The 15,451-nt window shown below is 38.6% G+C and overlaps 1 protein-coding gene across 3 annotated transcripts; it reads right to left on the minus strand.

Annotated features, from left to right (window-relative positions):
• Positions 1-1,162: 1,162 nt before the first annotated feature.
• kcnk13b (potassium channel, subfamily K, member 13b) lies at positions 1,163-14,856 on the minus strand. 3 transcript variants are annotated; one of them, XM_041975064.1, is made up of 4 exons: positions 14,140-14,856; positions 9,823-10,247; positions 9,460-9,690; positions 1,163-3,398 (listed from the first exon to the last, which is right to left on the minus strand). In XM_041975064.1, exons 1-4 carry the CDS (start codon positions 14,474-14,476, stop codon positions 3,243-3,245), a joined length of 1,149 nt encoding a protein of 382 aa, XP_041830998.1. In that variant the 5' UTR covers positions 14,477-14,856; the 3' UTR covers positions 1,163-3,242. The 3 variants fall into 3 exon arrangements, with proteins under 3 accessions (XP_041830998.1, XP_041830997.1, XP_041830996.1); XM_041975063.1 differs by having other exon boundaries at positions 9,460-9,693; XM_041975062.1 differs by having other exon boundaries at positions 9,460-10,247.
• Positions 14,857-15,451: the final 595 nt, after the last annotated feature.

Consider the following 15,451-nt stretch of genomic DNA (forward strand, 5'->3'; position numbering starts at 1 on the left):
GTTGTGTTTATATGGTTTTACTGTGTTTATTATAATTTTCATTTTAGGTCTATATTGTGACATTGTCTGTAATATGTGAATATTATCACACAACTTTTAGCCAACTGCTATCGAAGTGTGTGATTGTACTACGAAAGCATAGAGCTGTCACTCAAACAATAAATAAATGAATGAATAAATAAATAAATAAATAAATAAATAAATAAATAAAAATTAGGACCATATCACCTTATAATGTGATAGTTTTATTGTAAAAACGTGACTCATGTCATTTTCAGAAGACATCCATAGGCATAATCACTGGTGATAAATGTATATGTTAATGTGTTTACCACTTTCACACTTTTATTTACCTCAATAAGGCAATGTTTCCTTGGAGACACAACTCATGAAATTAAAAATATACAAAATATAAAAAAAATATAACAATGTAAAAAATGTAACAGCTCTACACTTCCATATGTGACCACATCTTAATACACCGGAGCACCATAATGGTGATCGTCCACTTGGTCCCACCGTCAGTTTTCCAAGGGTAAGGTGTCTCTTTTCTATTGCAGAGGTGAGGTAATCCCACCCCTCAGTTTTGAGGGTCCTGGTCTGGGGGTTTTCTTGAGCTTTGGTGTGTTTTCTTGTGGTTTCTTTGGTTGATCATATCTTTGTTGGACTCATCTTGATTTGCTAGTTTTTTTTTTGTTTACTTTGCCTTTGTTTTGTTTTAGTATGTTCAGTTTCTAGTTGTTGCTTCTTGTCCATGTCTGTTACCCTTCATTATCCCTAGATGTCCTCAGTTGCCTTTGTCTTGTCACTTGATTACCTGGTTGCCACCTGTTCTATTACTCCACTTTTCTAATCAGCTCTAGGTGTATTTATGCTCCCTGATTGTTTGCTAAATCTTTATCTTTCACCTCTCTGTCAGCCAGTCTTCTATTTACACTTAAGCTGTGTTTCCTGTTTGTTTTTTGTTTTTTTTATTAAAGTTTCTTCATTTTCCCTTTTGTAGCAGCCAATTAATATTTTTTTTTTAGTGTGTGTGTGTTGTTGTAGTTCTGACCACTGCCTTCCTGTTTAGTCCTGTGTTTGTTGTTCTTTATATCATAAGCTGTGACACTGCAAAATTTAGTAGTGTCAAGATCCGGGCAAACTGGGAATAAACCACAGATATAACAAAGACTGTGACAAATTGATTTAGATTTCTACAATTGTTGGGTCAGACAGTTTGGTAGAGGTGTGTACTGACACAGTACACAAACTACGGAATCCTTGTTCAATCCCACTTTTAAGAAGCAAGCAATCACTTACCATTACACTGTATATTTGACATTTCCATCTCAAATTTTCACAAGGTTTTTACTACCAAAGCCCTACGCTTTACAGCCTCACCATAGTTCTGCTCTGGCTAGGAAATAACTGTGATCATTTAGGAGGTACAGAATCGATTTTCCAGTCTCAGAATGGTCGTTTGCATGGTGTAAGTGAAAAACAAAAACAAAAACAAAACAAAAAACAGCCTATTACCAAACGTATAAGTGAAAGACTTGGATGAAATGAAGAAATCATGCATCATCTCCATATTTCAAAACTATTTCACAGAATAGACCAAATTTGTATACCATTAAGAGTAATTTTACTGGGGTTTGAACTCCCTCTGACGTAGTTTAGACACTCCGATAAACTGCTTTTTTTAATAGCAGTATTTCAGTAGAATATTGCATACCAGGAACATTATCTCATTTGCATACAGTTAAAAATACTCAGCTTTCAAGTCCTGTATTTCTTTCCTGTACTACTTGTATTAAAGCTTAAAGGGCTTAAATGTAAAAAAAAAAATGTGCCCAAAAGCACAAATGGAAACAAAGTCCTTAGTTAAGTTTTTAAGTTTTTCTGTTTTTGGTATTTAAGCTACAGTCAAAGGAGGAGAAAACAAACCAAAAGATGTACAAAAAAAAATCTGTATTCAATAATCTTTTCATTTCACCAACTGAGTGCAAAAATTATCTTCACATTATTTATATTTTGAGTTTTTTTCTTTTTAATTACAGTTATCAGTACATGTGGATCATGATTTCCCTAATCCAAACATTTTTATTAAACTATGGGGAGCTATATGTTATAAATATAACTACAAAAAGTTTGCATTATCTTTAAAGACAAAATACAGCTTCAGTGTTTTTCTAAACTGGAAATCAGCACCATGAGCTTGTTCCTTTCCTTGACTTTTTTTTGCAAGGTTAGCATTTAATCATTACAAAACTAAAGACAGAGACCGTCCCTCTGCTCACTTTCTCAAGTCAAATGAGTCAAACGCTCAGCTGGTTGAGCCTGGAGGATTCCTACCCTGTAATTTCAGTGTCCTCACAGATGCATGACTGAAAGCGAAGACACCTATACCACCTCCTTCAAGATGACAGTGTCAACAAGTAATTCTCCCTCTCAGCTGCTTGCAGGATTCAAGTCAGTACTTGAATATTATTAACATTCTCATCTATCTATTTTCTGTCCTTTCTCACAGAACTGGCACCAAATTCAGACTATGAGAAAAGATACATCAAATAAATACAGCTGAGCTTGATGAGTACTTACTTGTTTTACTCAATTTATGTCAATAGCAACCACCTGTATGTCTGGACAGCAGGAAGATGTCCTCATGTTTGCATTTGTGCTTCGATAAAGTGCTGCACAGTCAAAGTAAACATCATCCTGCTGGAGACGTTATCTGTTCAGTTTGGGATGATGACTGAAAGCAATTCCTCAGGTTGTAATATGTTTCATGAGTAGACTGAAGCACTGAAAGTTAAATAAAAAATAAAAAATGTACCCATGAAGTTGATGTTTTCTGAACATCATGTTGCTATTTAATGTAGTGACAACTAGTAGACTCAAAACCAGGAAACACCCACTTTATTAAATCTAGTTTTCTCTTGTAAATATTCTGTACATTAAGGAGTTGAGTCGTAGTGAGTACTGTTATAGACTGCAGATAAAGTGGAAGTTGCGGTTAGGTGTGAAGAAGCTTAGATACAAGGCTCTAGGCAGGCTTTTTTTTATCACCATGGAAACTGGGCTCCTCATGAGCGAACATTCCTGCACTCTGGTCCAGATGTGAGACTCCAACAAACTATCCTGCGTCATTCATGAAGCCAAAGTAGGCTGAGATGGATTCATAGCTGCCGGGGTTCAGCAGTCCATGTTAGTCTTATCTGCCTTCTGTATTTTTCAAAAGGAGATTCCCACAGTGGCCCCTATCTGTCCACACTAGTCTCTGCGAGCCGGTTATTCATTATGCCCAGGGCGCCCACCCCTCCTGAGAAGCCGTTCTGACGGGAGCTGGAGCCGGATTGGCGGGGGTGTCCGACGGCCATCTCCGAAAGCTGCTTCTGCATAATGGCCAAGTTCACCTACGGGAAAGAAATAAAGAAATCAGCACATGGGGAAATGTTTGTCCTGCCAGTGTGTGGAACCAGTGAAGCCTGGCGAAACACGGATTAATACAACGTGTTGGCGACTGGTACATCCTGATCTCACAGATGTGATATAAAGCTACCAGATGGGATCTTTCCTCTGCTTTTGCATGATGGTCTAAGCAAAAACAAAGGTGCACTCATGCTTTCTGAACATGCATGAGTGAAAAAAAGATTTTACTCTCCTACACAGGAAGCATTCCCCTTTTTCCAGTCTGCAAAGCAACGTGTAGAAACGAGCAACTGCTGTTTTGAACACAATTATATGTAATTGTAGCTAATGGGATGACTGCATGGGAAAATCTTCCCACTCTGAATTTTGCATTTACACTTTTGGAGTGGGTTAGCAAATACAGAAAGGATCGTCATGACATTTCTCAGACCCTGAAGCTGTGCTCAGGAAGAAATTTGATAACTCAGGTGATCCACTGATCTCTCATCTCTAGTCATCATCAGGTGTAAATGTAAATCTGTCCACTCTTTCGACTTATAGCAAAGCCTTTCTTGTCCTTTTTTAATGTTTCTGTTCTGGCAGACTAAACTTTGGACTTTGGTTTAATTAGCAAATCTTGCACGTTGTGCTAAGAAGGTTTACCTGGTAAATTATGCATGTGATTGGAAATCTTGGGTGGCCTAAATGCATGCAAATGAAATTAACTTCCTGAAGAAAAGTCAGGGGACCTGATGAATTTATTACACACAGGAATACTAATATTATTCTAATTTAGAATTAACTGAAAAAAGATACCAGTGAACATCTTTGTCCCAGATTTCTGACCATTTTTGTCCATTTTTGTGTGTACTTTTATCATATTCAAGTACATTACATTTCTAAATACTGTATCTCATCTGATATACAATTAATCATTTAATATGCAATGTATATTAATAAAATAAATCAAAACAGGCTGGCAGAAAAGAAGAGGAGACAAAAAAAATAATGTAATGTCAATTCGTACTAATTTAATCTAATGAAATAATGAAATTCATACAGGTTTTAGTGTTTCTCTCAATATTTTCATTGAGTGTTATTTATGATAGAACAATGTGGTCTCTTTGTGTGTGCTTTAAGCAGGGACGAGCAGCAGGAAAAAATATTAAAGTTTGTTCAAAAGGAACAATGAACTCTAGGCATTTATTTAATTTTGAAAGGACTTGAAAAGAAGTCTAAAAGTTCCTAAACTTTGTTGTCAAGTTGCAACAGTTCCTCCTTTGTATTTGGTCTAGCAACATTCCCTGGAAGAGACATCTGGATGGGAGCAGATGTTGCTCTAAAACCTCCATGTACTTTTCAGCATTGATGGAGCTTCACAGATGTGGCAGCTGCTACCATCAGAGAGGCAGGCTTTTCAACTGTCCACTGCTAACAAGCTGGATGCTCCCTCTCCTAATCTTTGGTTTTAAAAGAGTGTAAATGTTTGTTGTAAAAATGGTCGTTGGTCCAGAGAAGACTGCAGGTTTTCTGGATTGTGTTCACATATTTGACATAAGAAAAATTTTGCACCTTGGTCCTGGAATACCAGGATATGGTAAAACTCATTAACTTGGTCAATTACAAGCCTATTTATGAACTCATGTAACTAAATTGTGTAAATGTTACTCTTAAAATGATTTTATGTGTCGTGTATCTATTTTATAGTTTTATTGAACAGTGTTATTGTGTGCTGAGTTTTATATGTGCTGAGTGCTACAGCGAAACCTTCTTTGACAGGTCTCCCCTGAAAAGGAGACAGTATTCTAGGAACTTCCTGGTTAAATAAAGGTTGAATAAAATAAATAAATAAACATATGGCTTCTTCTTTGCATGATAGAGCTTTAACCTGCATTTGTAGTAAACTGTCTTTTTTATGGTATGTATTGTAATGGTCTTATGTGTGGTGTGGTAATGGTGTATTTCTTTTTGGGCTGTTGCAGGAACTGACTGCTGTGATTGGCTAATTGGCACAGTTGGAGTACATGGAACCAGGAAACCTTAAGATACAAAAACTCCAGTATGCCAGACAGCTCTTTCTTCCCCCAGTCTCTTCCCGCAGGGCTTGGCTTCTTTTTGGTTTGGTTTGATTTAGCTGAAAACAACCCTTGAACTCACCATCGTTTCATATAATTTTTGCATTAATAAATTACTTTTTTTATGCACTGGACTGGTGACCTGTCCAGGGTGTACTCTGCCTCTCACTTACTAGATGCTGGGTTATGCTCCAGCTTCCCCACGACCCTTAATGGACAAAGCGGTATAGATAATGGATGGATGGATGGATGGATGGATGGATGGATGGATGGATGGATGGATGGAAATGACTTTTTGTTGGCATTTGGTGTACGTTCCCATTTTTTTGTCATAATCTATGAGCTAGGTTGTGACAGTATGCATACTTCAATATATAAAAACCCTGTTAAGACCTGATTGAATTAAGAGTATGCACGGTAACAGCATGCTAAGCTAGTAGTTTGTTAGCCTGTCTGCTAATCAGTTTCTCTCCAAAGTACACCCAAAATGTTCAATTTAGTTTATCGAAGTTAAATTAAAGTTTTGTACATCTGTCAGAAATTACAAGGATTCCCAAACAGATAGGTGAATTTCCAGTTCACCCACTGTGTGTTTTTTGGTTTGAACTCCATCGGACATACAGCTCCCTGGAGTCCAACTTTAGAAAATACATTAATTTCCTGATAGATTAACAACTATGTGCATGTATCTATGCACATGCAATTATGGCAACATAGTAACATCAATAACACAAGATACACAGCCTCCCAGCATTTCAAAATAAGTGCTGTCTGAAGACGATTCTGAACTTTTCACCACTAACTATGTTTCTGCCATCTATACTGCACCCATAGTGTGAGGGACTGTGTTTTTCAAAGCCTCTTTTTTGGGTGTCACTCATACACAGTTATTATTCTCTTATAGTACATACATTTTATCACTCTTACTTTAATAATTTGTACTTTAACAAAGTACCTCTTGTGAAAAATAAGGGTTCTGGTACTACAGCTTTGGAGCAGCAGCCTTCAGTACTGCAGTACCTCCTACACATCATGGTGTACGTCCTCGATCATAATCACAGAATTTGGAGGAAGCTAATAAATGCAGAAAAACCAAATGAAAAATACACAATTTCTTGTAAAATGATCTTGTTAAGTTAGAAAGACAGATCTTTCTTTTTTTTCCATGTGAATGCATTATGCCTCCTTCACCCCCTACAAAAAAGTACAAGTTTTGCACAACTAGCAGAGATTGTAGAGTTAATATACAATTATATGCATTTATTGTTGATTTGTTTATGAGCACAAACTTATGTGAAGAAAACTGCATGGATGTTTATGTGCGCTATTTCAACTTTTGTGGCATCAAAATAAAGCTTTAAAACCTTTTTAACTGCATTAAGTAATAGCAATGAGAATTATAAACAAAAACAGTTCTAATGAAGCAGTCTGCAAAAATAAAAGGTTTAGTCTGTATTTTAAGGAGTCTGTTGTTATCCTCTAAATATACTGTATATATGATCTAATCATCAAGTCTCAAGGGCATCATAACATGTCCAGTTTTTATGATTGCTTTGAAGGTTTAACAGGCAGGAGATAGGGCTCCTTGGTTACTTACTAAGCATACAACTAACTATCCAGTTCAGATTTTCAATCATAGTAACTGCACGACATCAGCATTTTAATACCATCAGAGGTATGTTAGCATATTAGTATTAATGTTTGGCTTAAAGGAACACTGTCTAGATTTAATAGCACTGTTACAACAGAAACATTATTCATCTGTATAATATCAGTAGTCAAGGATTTGATCATCTATATCAAGCAACATTATTATACACTCACCAGCCACTTTATTAAGTACAGTTTGCTAGTACTTTGTTGGTTGGCATTTCTCAGAGATTTTGCTCAATATTGACATGATAGCATCACACAGTTGCTGCACATCCATGATAAGAATCTTCAGTTCCACCACATCCCAAAGCTGCTCTGATGGATTAAGATCTGGTGACTGTGGAGGCCGTTGGAGTCCAGTGAACTCATCGTCATGTTCAAGAAAGCAGTTGGAGATGATTTGAGCTTTGTGACATGGTGCATTGTGGTGGTTTAACCATGTTCATTTGGTACTGAGGGGCCCAATATGTGCCAAGAAAATCTCCTCTACACCACTCCAATCTTCTATTGTCCAGTTTTGGTGAGTCTATGAATTGTAGCCTCAGTTGTGTGTTCAGAGATGCTATTCTGCTTTACCTTGGAGGAAACCAGTGCTTGTTTGAATTCCTGTTGCTTTTCTATCATCTCCAACCAGTCTGCCCATTCTCCTCTGACCTCTGACATCAACATAATATTTTGGTCCAGACAGCTGCTGCTCACTGGATATTTTCTTTTCAGATTGTTCTCTGGAAACCCTAGAGTAGATCAGCAGTTTCCGAAACACTCAGGCCAACAACCATGCTACGTTCAGAGTCACTAAAATCCTCTTTCTTCCTCATTCTGATGCTCAGTTTGAACTTCAGCAAGTTGTCTTCACCATGTCTACATGACTAAATGCAATGAGTTGCTACCATGTGATTGGCTGATTAGATATTTGTGCAAACAAGCATTTGTTCATCTAATATTGTGGCCAATGACTGTCAGTTAGCTTGTTAGCTATAATACAGCACGTTTCATCCAGCTTGTTCATTAATATGCATCAAACAAACTAATAAAAACAAATACAAAAAAAAGCCATTGAAAGCAGTCCTTTGTGTTGTAGTGTTCTACAAAAAGAAATTCAACCCTTTAGAGATACAATTACACAAAATGATTGGTTGTATCTAATATTATGGTTTAGTAATTCATATTAAGAAAAACATTAGATCTGGAGTGAGGTTGATTGACCTTAACATCTTTTCAAGTTATCTAAGTAATAAATCTAAAATGAGATGAAGTAATTATACTGCACAGAAAACTCAGCATATGTTATTAGATATAACCGCTCTGTGTAATGCTGTATCACCAACTCTTCTCCACTGTTTAGAATAAATTTTCTTTTCATGTTACCAATGGATTCTGCCCTCAGATCATCTATCTGATACAGTCAGGTTGTTACTCTGTGAAGCAGAAACATTTTAAGTTGCTTAAGCCCTTTGAAAATTGTTATTCTCCATCTCTTTTTCTCCACTCCCCTCTCTTCTCTCTTTTAGTTTTTGTTTTATCCCTAAAAGGACATAATGTACAAATACAGTGCTGAAGACTTCACAGGTGTCTTTTCAGATGTTGTCAGAACAGGGCAGCCCAGTGTTCAGGCTTAAATCTAATTTTGTTTCACTTCATTTGCTTATAAATGAATCTAAAATTTACTAAAACCTGATCCAGACAGTAATTGAGATTTTAGAAGTTTGGATTAATTTACTAGCCTATAGCAAAAGTTGCTGTCAGTCAACATATTTAACATGACTTCCAGTTGACATCGAACAAGCGTAGTTTACAAGCATGTATGTGAACAATTGCGCTCAAGACTGAGCTGGGTGCCTACATAAAAGCAATATTAGCCTTATAATGCTGTCTGTATCATAGTTTCAAAGACCTTTTGCATGACTTTATGGTAAAAACTTGTCTTCTACCCCTGGTGGATACAATAAATTTGAGATAGATAGATAGATAGATAGATAGATAGATAGATAGATAGATAGATAGATAGATAGATAGATAGATAGATAGATAGATAGATAGATAGATAGATAGATAGATCTATTCACCTCTTCTTTTTTCCATACAAATACATTTATTGCAGCAACTTTTAATTTCCAGAAATAATGGTAATAAGAATAAATAAATTAATGAAAAGGAAAGCTTAACTTTGATTTGAAATTTTTACTGTACGAGCACAGCAGGACTGTTTTAAAATAATGTTCTCATTTCTTAACCTTTGTCAGACTATCTCTGATCACTGATTACTACTTGGTGTAAATACACTGATAACATTAGAAGGGCGTGAACGTCACACTGAAGCAGCTCCACAACTTCTCACCTTGTTGGCTGCCAGGAAATCCCTCATGGAGATCATCTCGCCAGACATCCTGCGCCCAGTGTCGGTTTCACTCTCATTGATGGCATCTGTTTCGATGGAGGGGTCCCTGCGGGCGCGGAGATGGCCTGGGGCAACTACATTACGTCTGGGGTGCCGGTGCGGATGGTGACACCTTCTGGGAAAGCAGCAGCGGCATGGGGCTTCCAGCCTCCTCAGCAGCCAGTTGAGGACCTGCTTGATGACGATGGAGATGACGTTGAAGAGGGAGTAAATGCAGCAGACGCCAGTCAGGATGAAGAGGAAGTTGCCGAGCCGGTACGCGGTCGTGGCGTGGCCCTCGTAGACCACCCGTTGGCTGCTCACCATATCACCAAATCCAATGGTGCTGAAGGCCACAAAGCAGAAGTAGAGCGAGTCCAGGTAGCCCCAACCCTCTGCCGCTGAGTACATCAGCGAGGCACAGCAGGACACCAAGATGGCCGCCGCTCCTAGAATAAGCATGACACAATAGACTGAAGGTTTCCAGCCTGCAAGATCTTCCCCTTTTCCTACTCCACCTGGCCCAGCTTCTCCTGCTCTATCTCCCTCTGAGACACGGCGTCCATTTTGCGGGAGCACAGCCTTGTTATGGCGCCGTTCATGACAGGACTTGAGGACGAAGGCGATGACGGTGATGACGCGCTCCAGAAAGAGGTTGAAGAAGAGGATGGTGGCGGCACAGCCCAGCAGGCCGTAAAACATCAGGAAGACTTTTCCTCCGATGGTGGCTGGAGTGGTCATCCCAAACCCTGACAGACACACACAAAACAGCCTACATGGGTGATACTGCTACCATGGCAACACACGAAGAGGTTACTACAAGGAACAGTAGCTGAATTTCGTTCCCCAGTTTCTTTTCTTTAATGTGCATTTACAACTTTAATAAAAGCTGGGGATAAAAGCACTGATCAGCAAAAAGCATCACACACGCTCACCCAGCTGCTTTATCTGTTAAATTATACACACATCCAAGTGAAAATGAACACTTATCTCATTTTATTCTAGGTTAAAACTGTACTCACGCCACTGCCTCCCTCCACCCGGTTGCCATTGGTGACATCCTCTTATTTGCTCTCTCACTGTTTGTGTGTGTTGCTAACATTCCTGACAAAGACCGAGGTGTTCCAGGTCAAGGTCATCACTGCAATTAGTCCCAAACTGCCAATTTATCTTACATTTCTCTTTTCCCCCCGCAACCATTTTATAATTTTCCTAGACTTTTAACATTTGAACTTATTTTAATCTCCAAGATGCTGCTTTTGAGTGACTTTGTTCTTCCCCTGAGAGCTGGCAGATAAACAAAAATGGAGTCAAAGTGAGAGGATTTACAACAGGGATTTACATCAATGTCGGTCCTCAAGAGCCACAATCCTGCAGGTTTTCCAAATTTCCCTGCTCCAACACACCTGCAGTGTGCCTCTCGAGGACCGACATTGGCCACCCCTGATTTACACAATGTCAGCAATGCCTCCTCTTCACCTGTCATTTAACACTTAAAGCTACCTTCTTCTATTCTAGTCCTCCTCACTTTTAAAAACTCATGGTAAAAAAGTTTGATCCATTGCAAGGTTTGTTTTCTTTTGAAATCTTTTAAGTTTTATTTATGTGTTTTTGTTGCATAATTAATCATTGTTTACTACAGGTCTAGCAGCTATAAATCACTGCAGAAGAGTACTTGTTAACAGAAGAAGATAGTTAAGTGTTTCAGTGTCTGCTGTGATGGAAAGAATATTCTGTCTCTGTGCCGGAGGCAGGTTTCTTGTAGAGGATTTGATTGCCTCTTCATTGAAATTGGTTGGCACGGTGCTAATTGAGCCAGAGTTTCTCTCCAAAAGCAACAATAAAGCCAAATGGGTTGAATTTTGTAGATGTGTTTTTCTTTCGTGTTTCACAAACCCGTGTAAATGTGATGTTGATAAGCCATTTGACCCATTAAAGTAAGTGTAAGGAATGAAAGAAAATAGCGTCCTGCTGTATCATTATGTGTCAAAATGGCTGGTTGGAACAAAAACCTTTAGTGAAGTTGGTGTTAATGGTGGTTGTAAGCTTGATTCTTTCTAAATGCATCCTTACTGTCTTAAATGGGACCATTTAATGCTAATTTCTTGCTTCCCACTGTCTTTTTTTTCTATTGTTGTAACTCTGTTTGAATCACAGTTAAACAAATAATTAAATTGCATACATATTTTAAGCTGGACCTTTATGCAGCCCGTCAGTTCTACTGATTCTACTGCTGTTTACAAATGACATAGCTCTAAGAGCCAATTCTTTCTCCTGTTGAGGAGAGCCCAATCCTCAGCTGCTCCTGTTCAGCTCTGCTAGGAATCCATACGGGCTGGGGCATGACTTTATTTTGATGGGCGCACCTTTCGGCCAATCACATGCTAGGAAAGCCAAGGAACGTACTATTGTGTGAAAAAAGGAAGAACCAAATGAAAAATTCTGCATTTTAATGATGCTGGAGACTGCAAAGCTTAAGAATTCTGCCGTATTCGTGTTCAGTTGCTCCTAAAAGAGTCTGATTTAAAATGTTAAATGATTTTTTTTTTTTTTTTTTTTTTACAAAAAAAAGCTTTAAAATAAGTTTTTTTTTTTTTTTTTTTTTTTTTGTTATTTGTTCCCAGGGGGTTCCACTAGTGGGCACATGAGTGAAATCAGACCCGATACACATGTAAAGTGTGTTTGGTGTAAACAAAACGATAAAGATGGCATTAATAGTGAAAGTTAATATTTGGTTAATTTTGATATCCCGGCAGAAAAAACAAAGGCACTGGTGTCATAGATGATATGTAAGGAACCTAAATAGCACGTCATGTTTTGGTTCGAAACTTTTAGTCATTTTTACCACTCTGGGTCCTCTTATCTTACATTGGGTCAAATCACACTGCCCCTAGTGGTTAGTTGCATATTACAGCTTGTAAATAGGCTAGGCTAAATAGGCTTTATAGATTTGTAGCTGCAGTAAGAGGTGGATATGTTTATGTTTGGAGGGAGGTTTTTGTTCATTGCCTCCAGTGCTTTTGAATGATTCTTACACTGTACCAAATTTTTTTAATTACTTCTATTAGCCATTTATTTTACTGAGTGTGCCCTAGAAACAGGAAATAAGGAAAATTTAATCTTACAAAAAAGGAAAATGAAAATTTATGCAAATTTAAAAAGCATAAAGTTAAATTATAAGGTAGTTTGATGACTTCAAACAGCAATATTTGGTCATTTTCCATCATTCATCATCAAACAACACAAAATCTGCCATTTATCAGGAGATTGCTATCAAGGGTGAAAGTGCAAAATAATGGAAGCATTAATGTTTACAGACTAATGGTGGAAGTCATTAAATATAATGAAGTTCAGACAATAGATCGCTCACTGGCTGTTTAACAAGCTGGTTCATGTTATTATTTGCACAATGTGAAACTTGTCATGGTTAATTGCACATTCTTGTTTCTCTCTGTGTGATTTTTCTTTATCTTCTAATTTCTTTTTATATTTTCTGACAATCCAAGCTGTAGAAGCTCCCCTGAGCGCCATGTATGTCTAATGGGAGACACACTGAACGGGATTGCTTTCAGTGTTTGGTTTAATGGCCCACAAGAGAGTAAATAAGTTTATTTTTCAAAGCATAAGCTCCCTGATCCAGAAATAAATCACAATCCCACTGATGTAGACACTAACTGAAGTGGAACTTCTCATGTACACATTGAAATCACATTTAATACCATACTCTTCCACAAAGGTTGTGCTTGTAAAAGAGTTTCTCTGACCAAATATACATCCAGCCAAACATGAGAGATGAGAAAGAAAAAAGGTAACATGATTGCTGAGATATACTTGATGTTAATGTTAAAGCAATTCAAACTGTTTCTGCTGACTTGTCTGTTGTGTATATGTTGTGGTCTTTCTGCAATTAAAATTCATGTTAAATATGACATTACTTACACTGTCTGAAACTTTATTTCCTTGCTCGCAAACAGAAAAATGATGCTTCTTATCTTAGGTGGCAACTCAGTTTATACATGACTGAAAGATGAGACAAATCTGGATCTGGTGCTGGGCTGTCGAAGTGCAAGAAAATCATGAGATCAGTCTGATCACTTTTTAGGCACCTCCTAAATCAACATCCTTATTTATTCTGTGATGAGCTGAAATTCTTCTCCATCAAAAGGCCTGTCACACTGAGAGTCAATAAAAATCAATTCACTCTAGTCATGTTTGCCTTTCATGTTTGAAAGATAATATAAAGATAATTAGGAAGGTTTTGACAACAAAGGATCAACAGCAGTTTTGTTGCTCTGTCTGCCACACTGACACCAATACTTGGATGATATCAGACAGTTATAAGCAACCATTTCTGAGGCAAACATACTATTTTCAAAGACAGATATGCTCTGAGGGAGTTTTTTTCTTATTCAGAATGTTCTCTTCAACCTTTAAACGGAATTTTGTATCTAAACTGATCTTTTAATTGACCTTGGAGAGTTAGTGATAATATCAGGGGAAAAAAAGGCTCATTGAGTAATACTTTAGGGAAAGGTGCATAACACATATAGGAGTTAAAAACTAATCATGTCTCCAAGCAAAGAATGGCTTCATATTTTGCTTTTTCATGCAGTATTGATTATTCTGACCATGAAATCTCACCAATAGTCGACACCACAGTTCCCACGAAGTAAAAAGCTCCCGTGAAGTCCCATCGGGGTCTGATGGTGTCCACGCGGATACCTGCCACGTTCGCCTCCTCGTAGTTCCTCAGGAAGTTATTCAAGTCCTTCTTACTCAGGTTATACTTCTGGGAGAAATGCTCGAATCTCTGCGCCCAGCGCTCCTTCGCCTCTCGCTCCTTGGGCTGCTCCAGCGCCGAGAAGACGGCGGCCCCACACAGTAGATAGATGATGATGAACAATGCCAGCAGCAGGAAGCGCGCGTTATCCTCGTTGATGGGACCGGAGCCGCAGCAGCACCCGCTCCTACATGCCATTATGTTGCTGTTGTCTCCGCGGCGCAGCTACTGTGAGGGACCTGTGACATGGTGGTCTCGATTAAAATGCGAGGTCCTCCGTGGAAATGTTGGCAGGACAGCTGATGTCTGAAAAATCCCTCGCCGTGCAGTTTCATTGTTGTTGAGGAAGGTTGGGATTCAGGTCGTTTAGTGCCGTGGATCTGCTCACGAGTCCAAATGCTTGTCCAAACGCTTTGTTTAAGCACTTCTCCATGTCCACAAGATGTGTTTTACATCTGAAAATGTTCAGAGAGGAGGAGAGATACTTAAAGCAACCTGTAGATGCGCAGCGCCGCGCTGATGCTGTTTTGGGCTGCCTCTCCAAAGCAGTCCCCGCCCCGGAGCGCGCGTTTTACGCACCACAGATTGACCACCAGTTTACACTGTCTGTCCTCAACACCACGCGCGAGGTTGATCATTCCAAATCTAAGAGCTCCTGCGCGAGTTTTCCAGAAACAGCCTCAATAAGAGCAGAGTCTGATGACGAGAACCGTCTCATGTTCGATTTGATCCCAACTTTGGAGGTTTAACAATATAGAGCGTGTTTGGATGGCAAGATCAATATCACTTGACCTTTCCGCGCTCTGGTGAGGGATTCATGCTCCTGCCCGCGGTTACCCGGGGACGATGTGAGCAAATGTCACACCGGAGTGACGGTTCGAAATAAATTATTCAGGATCACAGGGACACCAAAAGAGCTATTTCTGGAAAATTGGGAATTTAAGCAAACAATAAGGCGTCGGGGCCAATTCAGAACCATGGACAGAGCAACAAGTCTTTATTTGTGTTGAAGTCACCTGACTGCAGGGTCAAAGTTGCAGCGAGTGTGGAAACTATTAAGTGTTGATGTTTGGGTGATGAAGGAAAGGTCCACGCATTGTTAATTTCATAGTCCATTATTAAAAACAATTATATTTCCAAGTATACAAAAAGGTAGCACAGTAAGAAAATCTA

This window comes from Melanotaenia boesemani, chromosome 22 (assembly GCF_017639745.1).
Source record: "Melanotaenia boesemani isolate fMelBoe1 chromosome 22, fMelBoe1.pri, whole genome shotgun sequence".
NCBI classification, from domain to species: Eukaryota; Metazoa; Chordata; class Actinopteri; order Atheriniformes; family Melanotaeniidae; genus Melanotaenia; species Melanotaenia boesemani.

What these genes read in the sequence shown, in the direction of transcription:
- kcnk13b (XM_041975062.1), bottom strand. Translation starts at nt 14,476, where the DNA reads ATGGCATGTAGGAGCGGGTGCTGCTGCGGCTCCGGTCCCATCAACGAG. An exon ending in AACTGTGGTGTCGACTATTG is followed by an intron (nt 10,248 to 14,139) that starts GTGAGATTTCAT and finishes TGTGTCTGTCAG; the next exon opens with GGTTTGGGATGACCACTCCA. An exon ending in ATTTCCTGGCAGCCAACAAG is followed by an intron (nt 3,399 to 9,459) that starts GTGAGAAGTTGT and finishes TCTTTCCCGTAG; the next exon opens with GTGAACTTGGCCATTATGCA.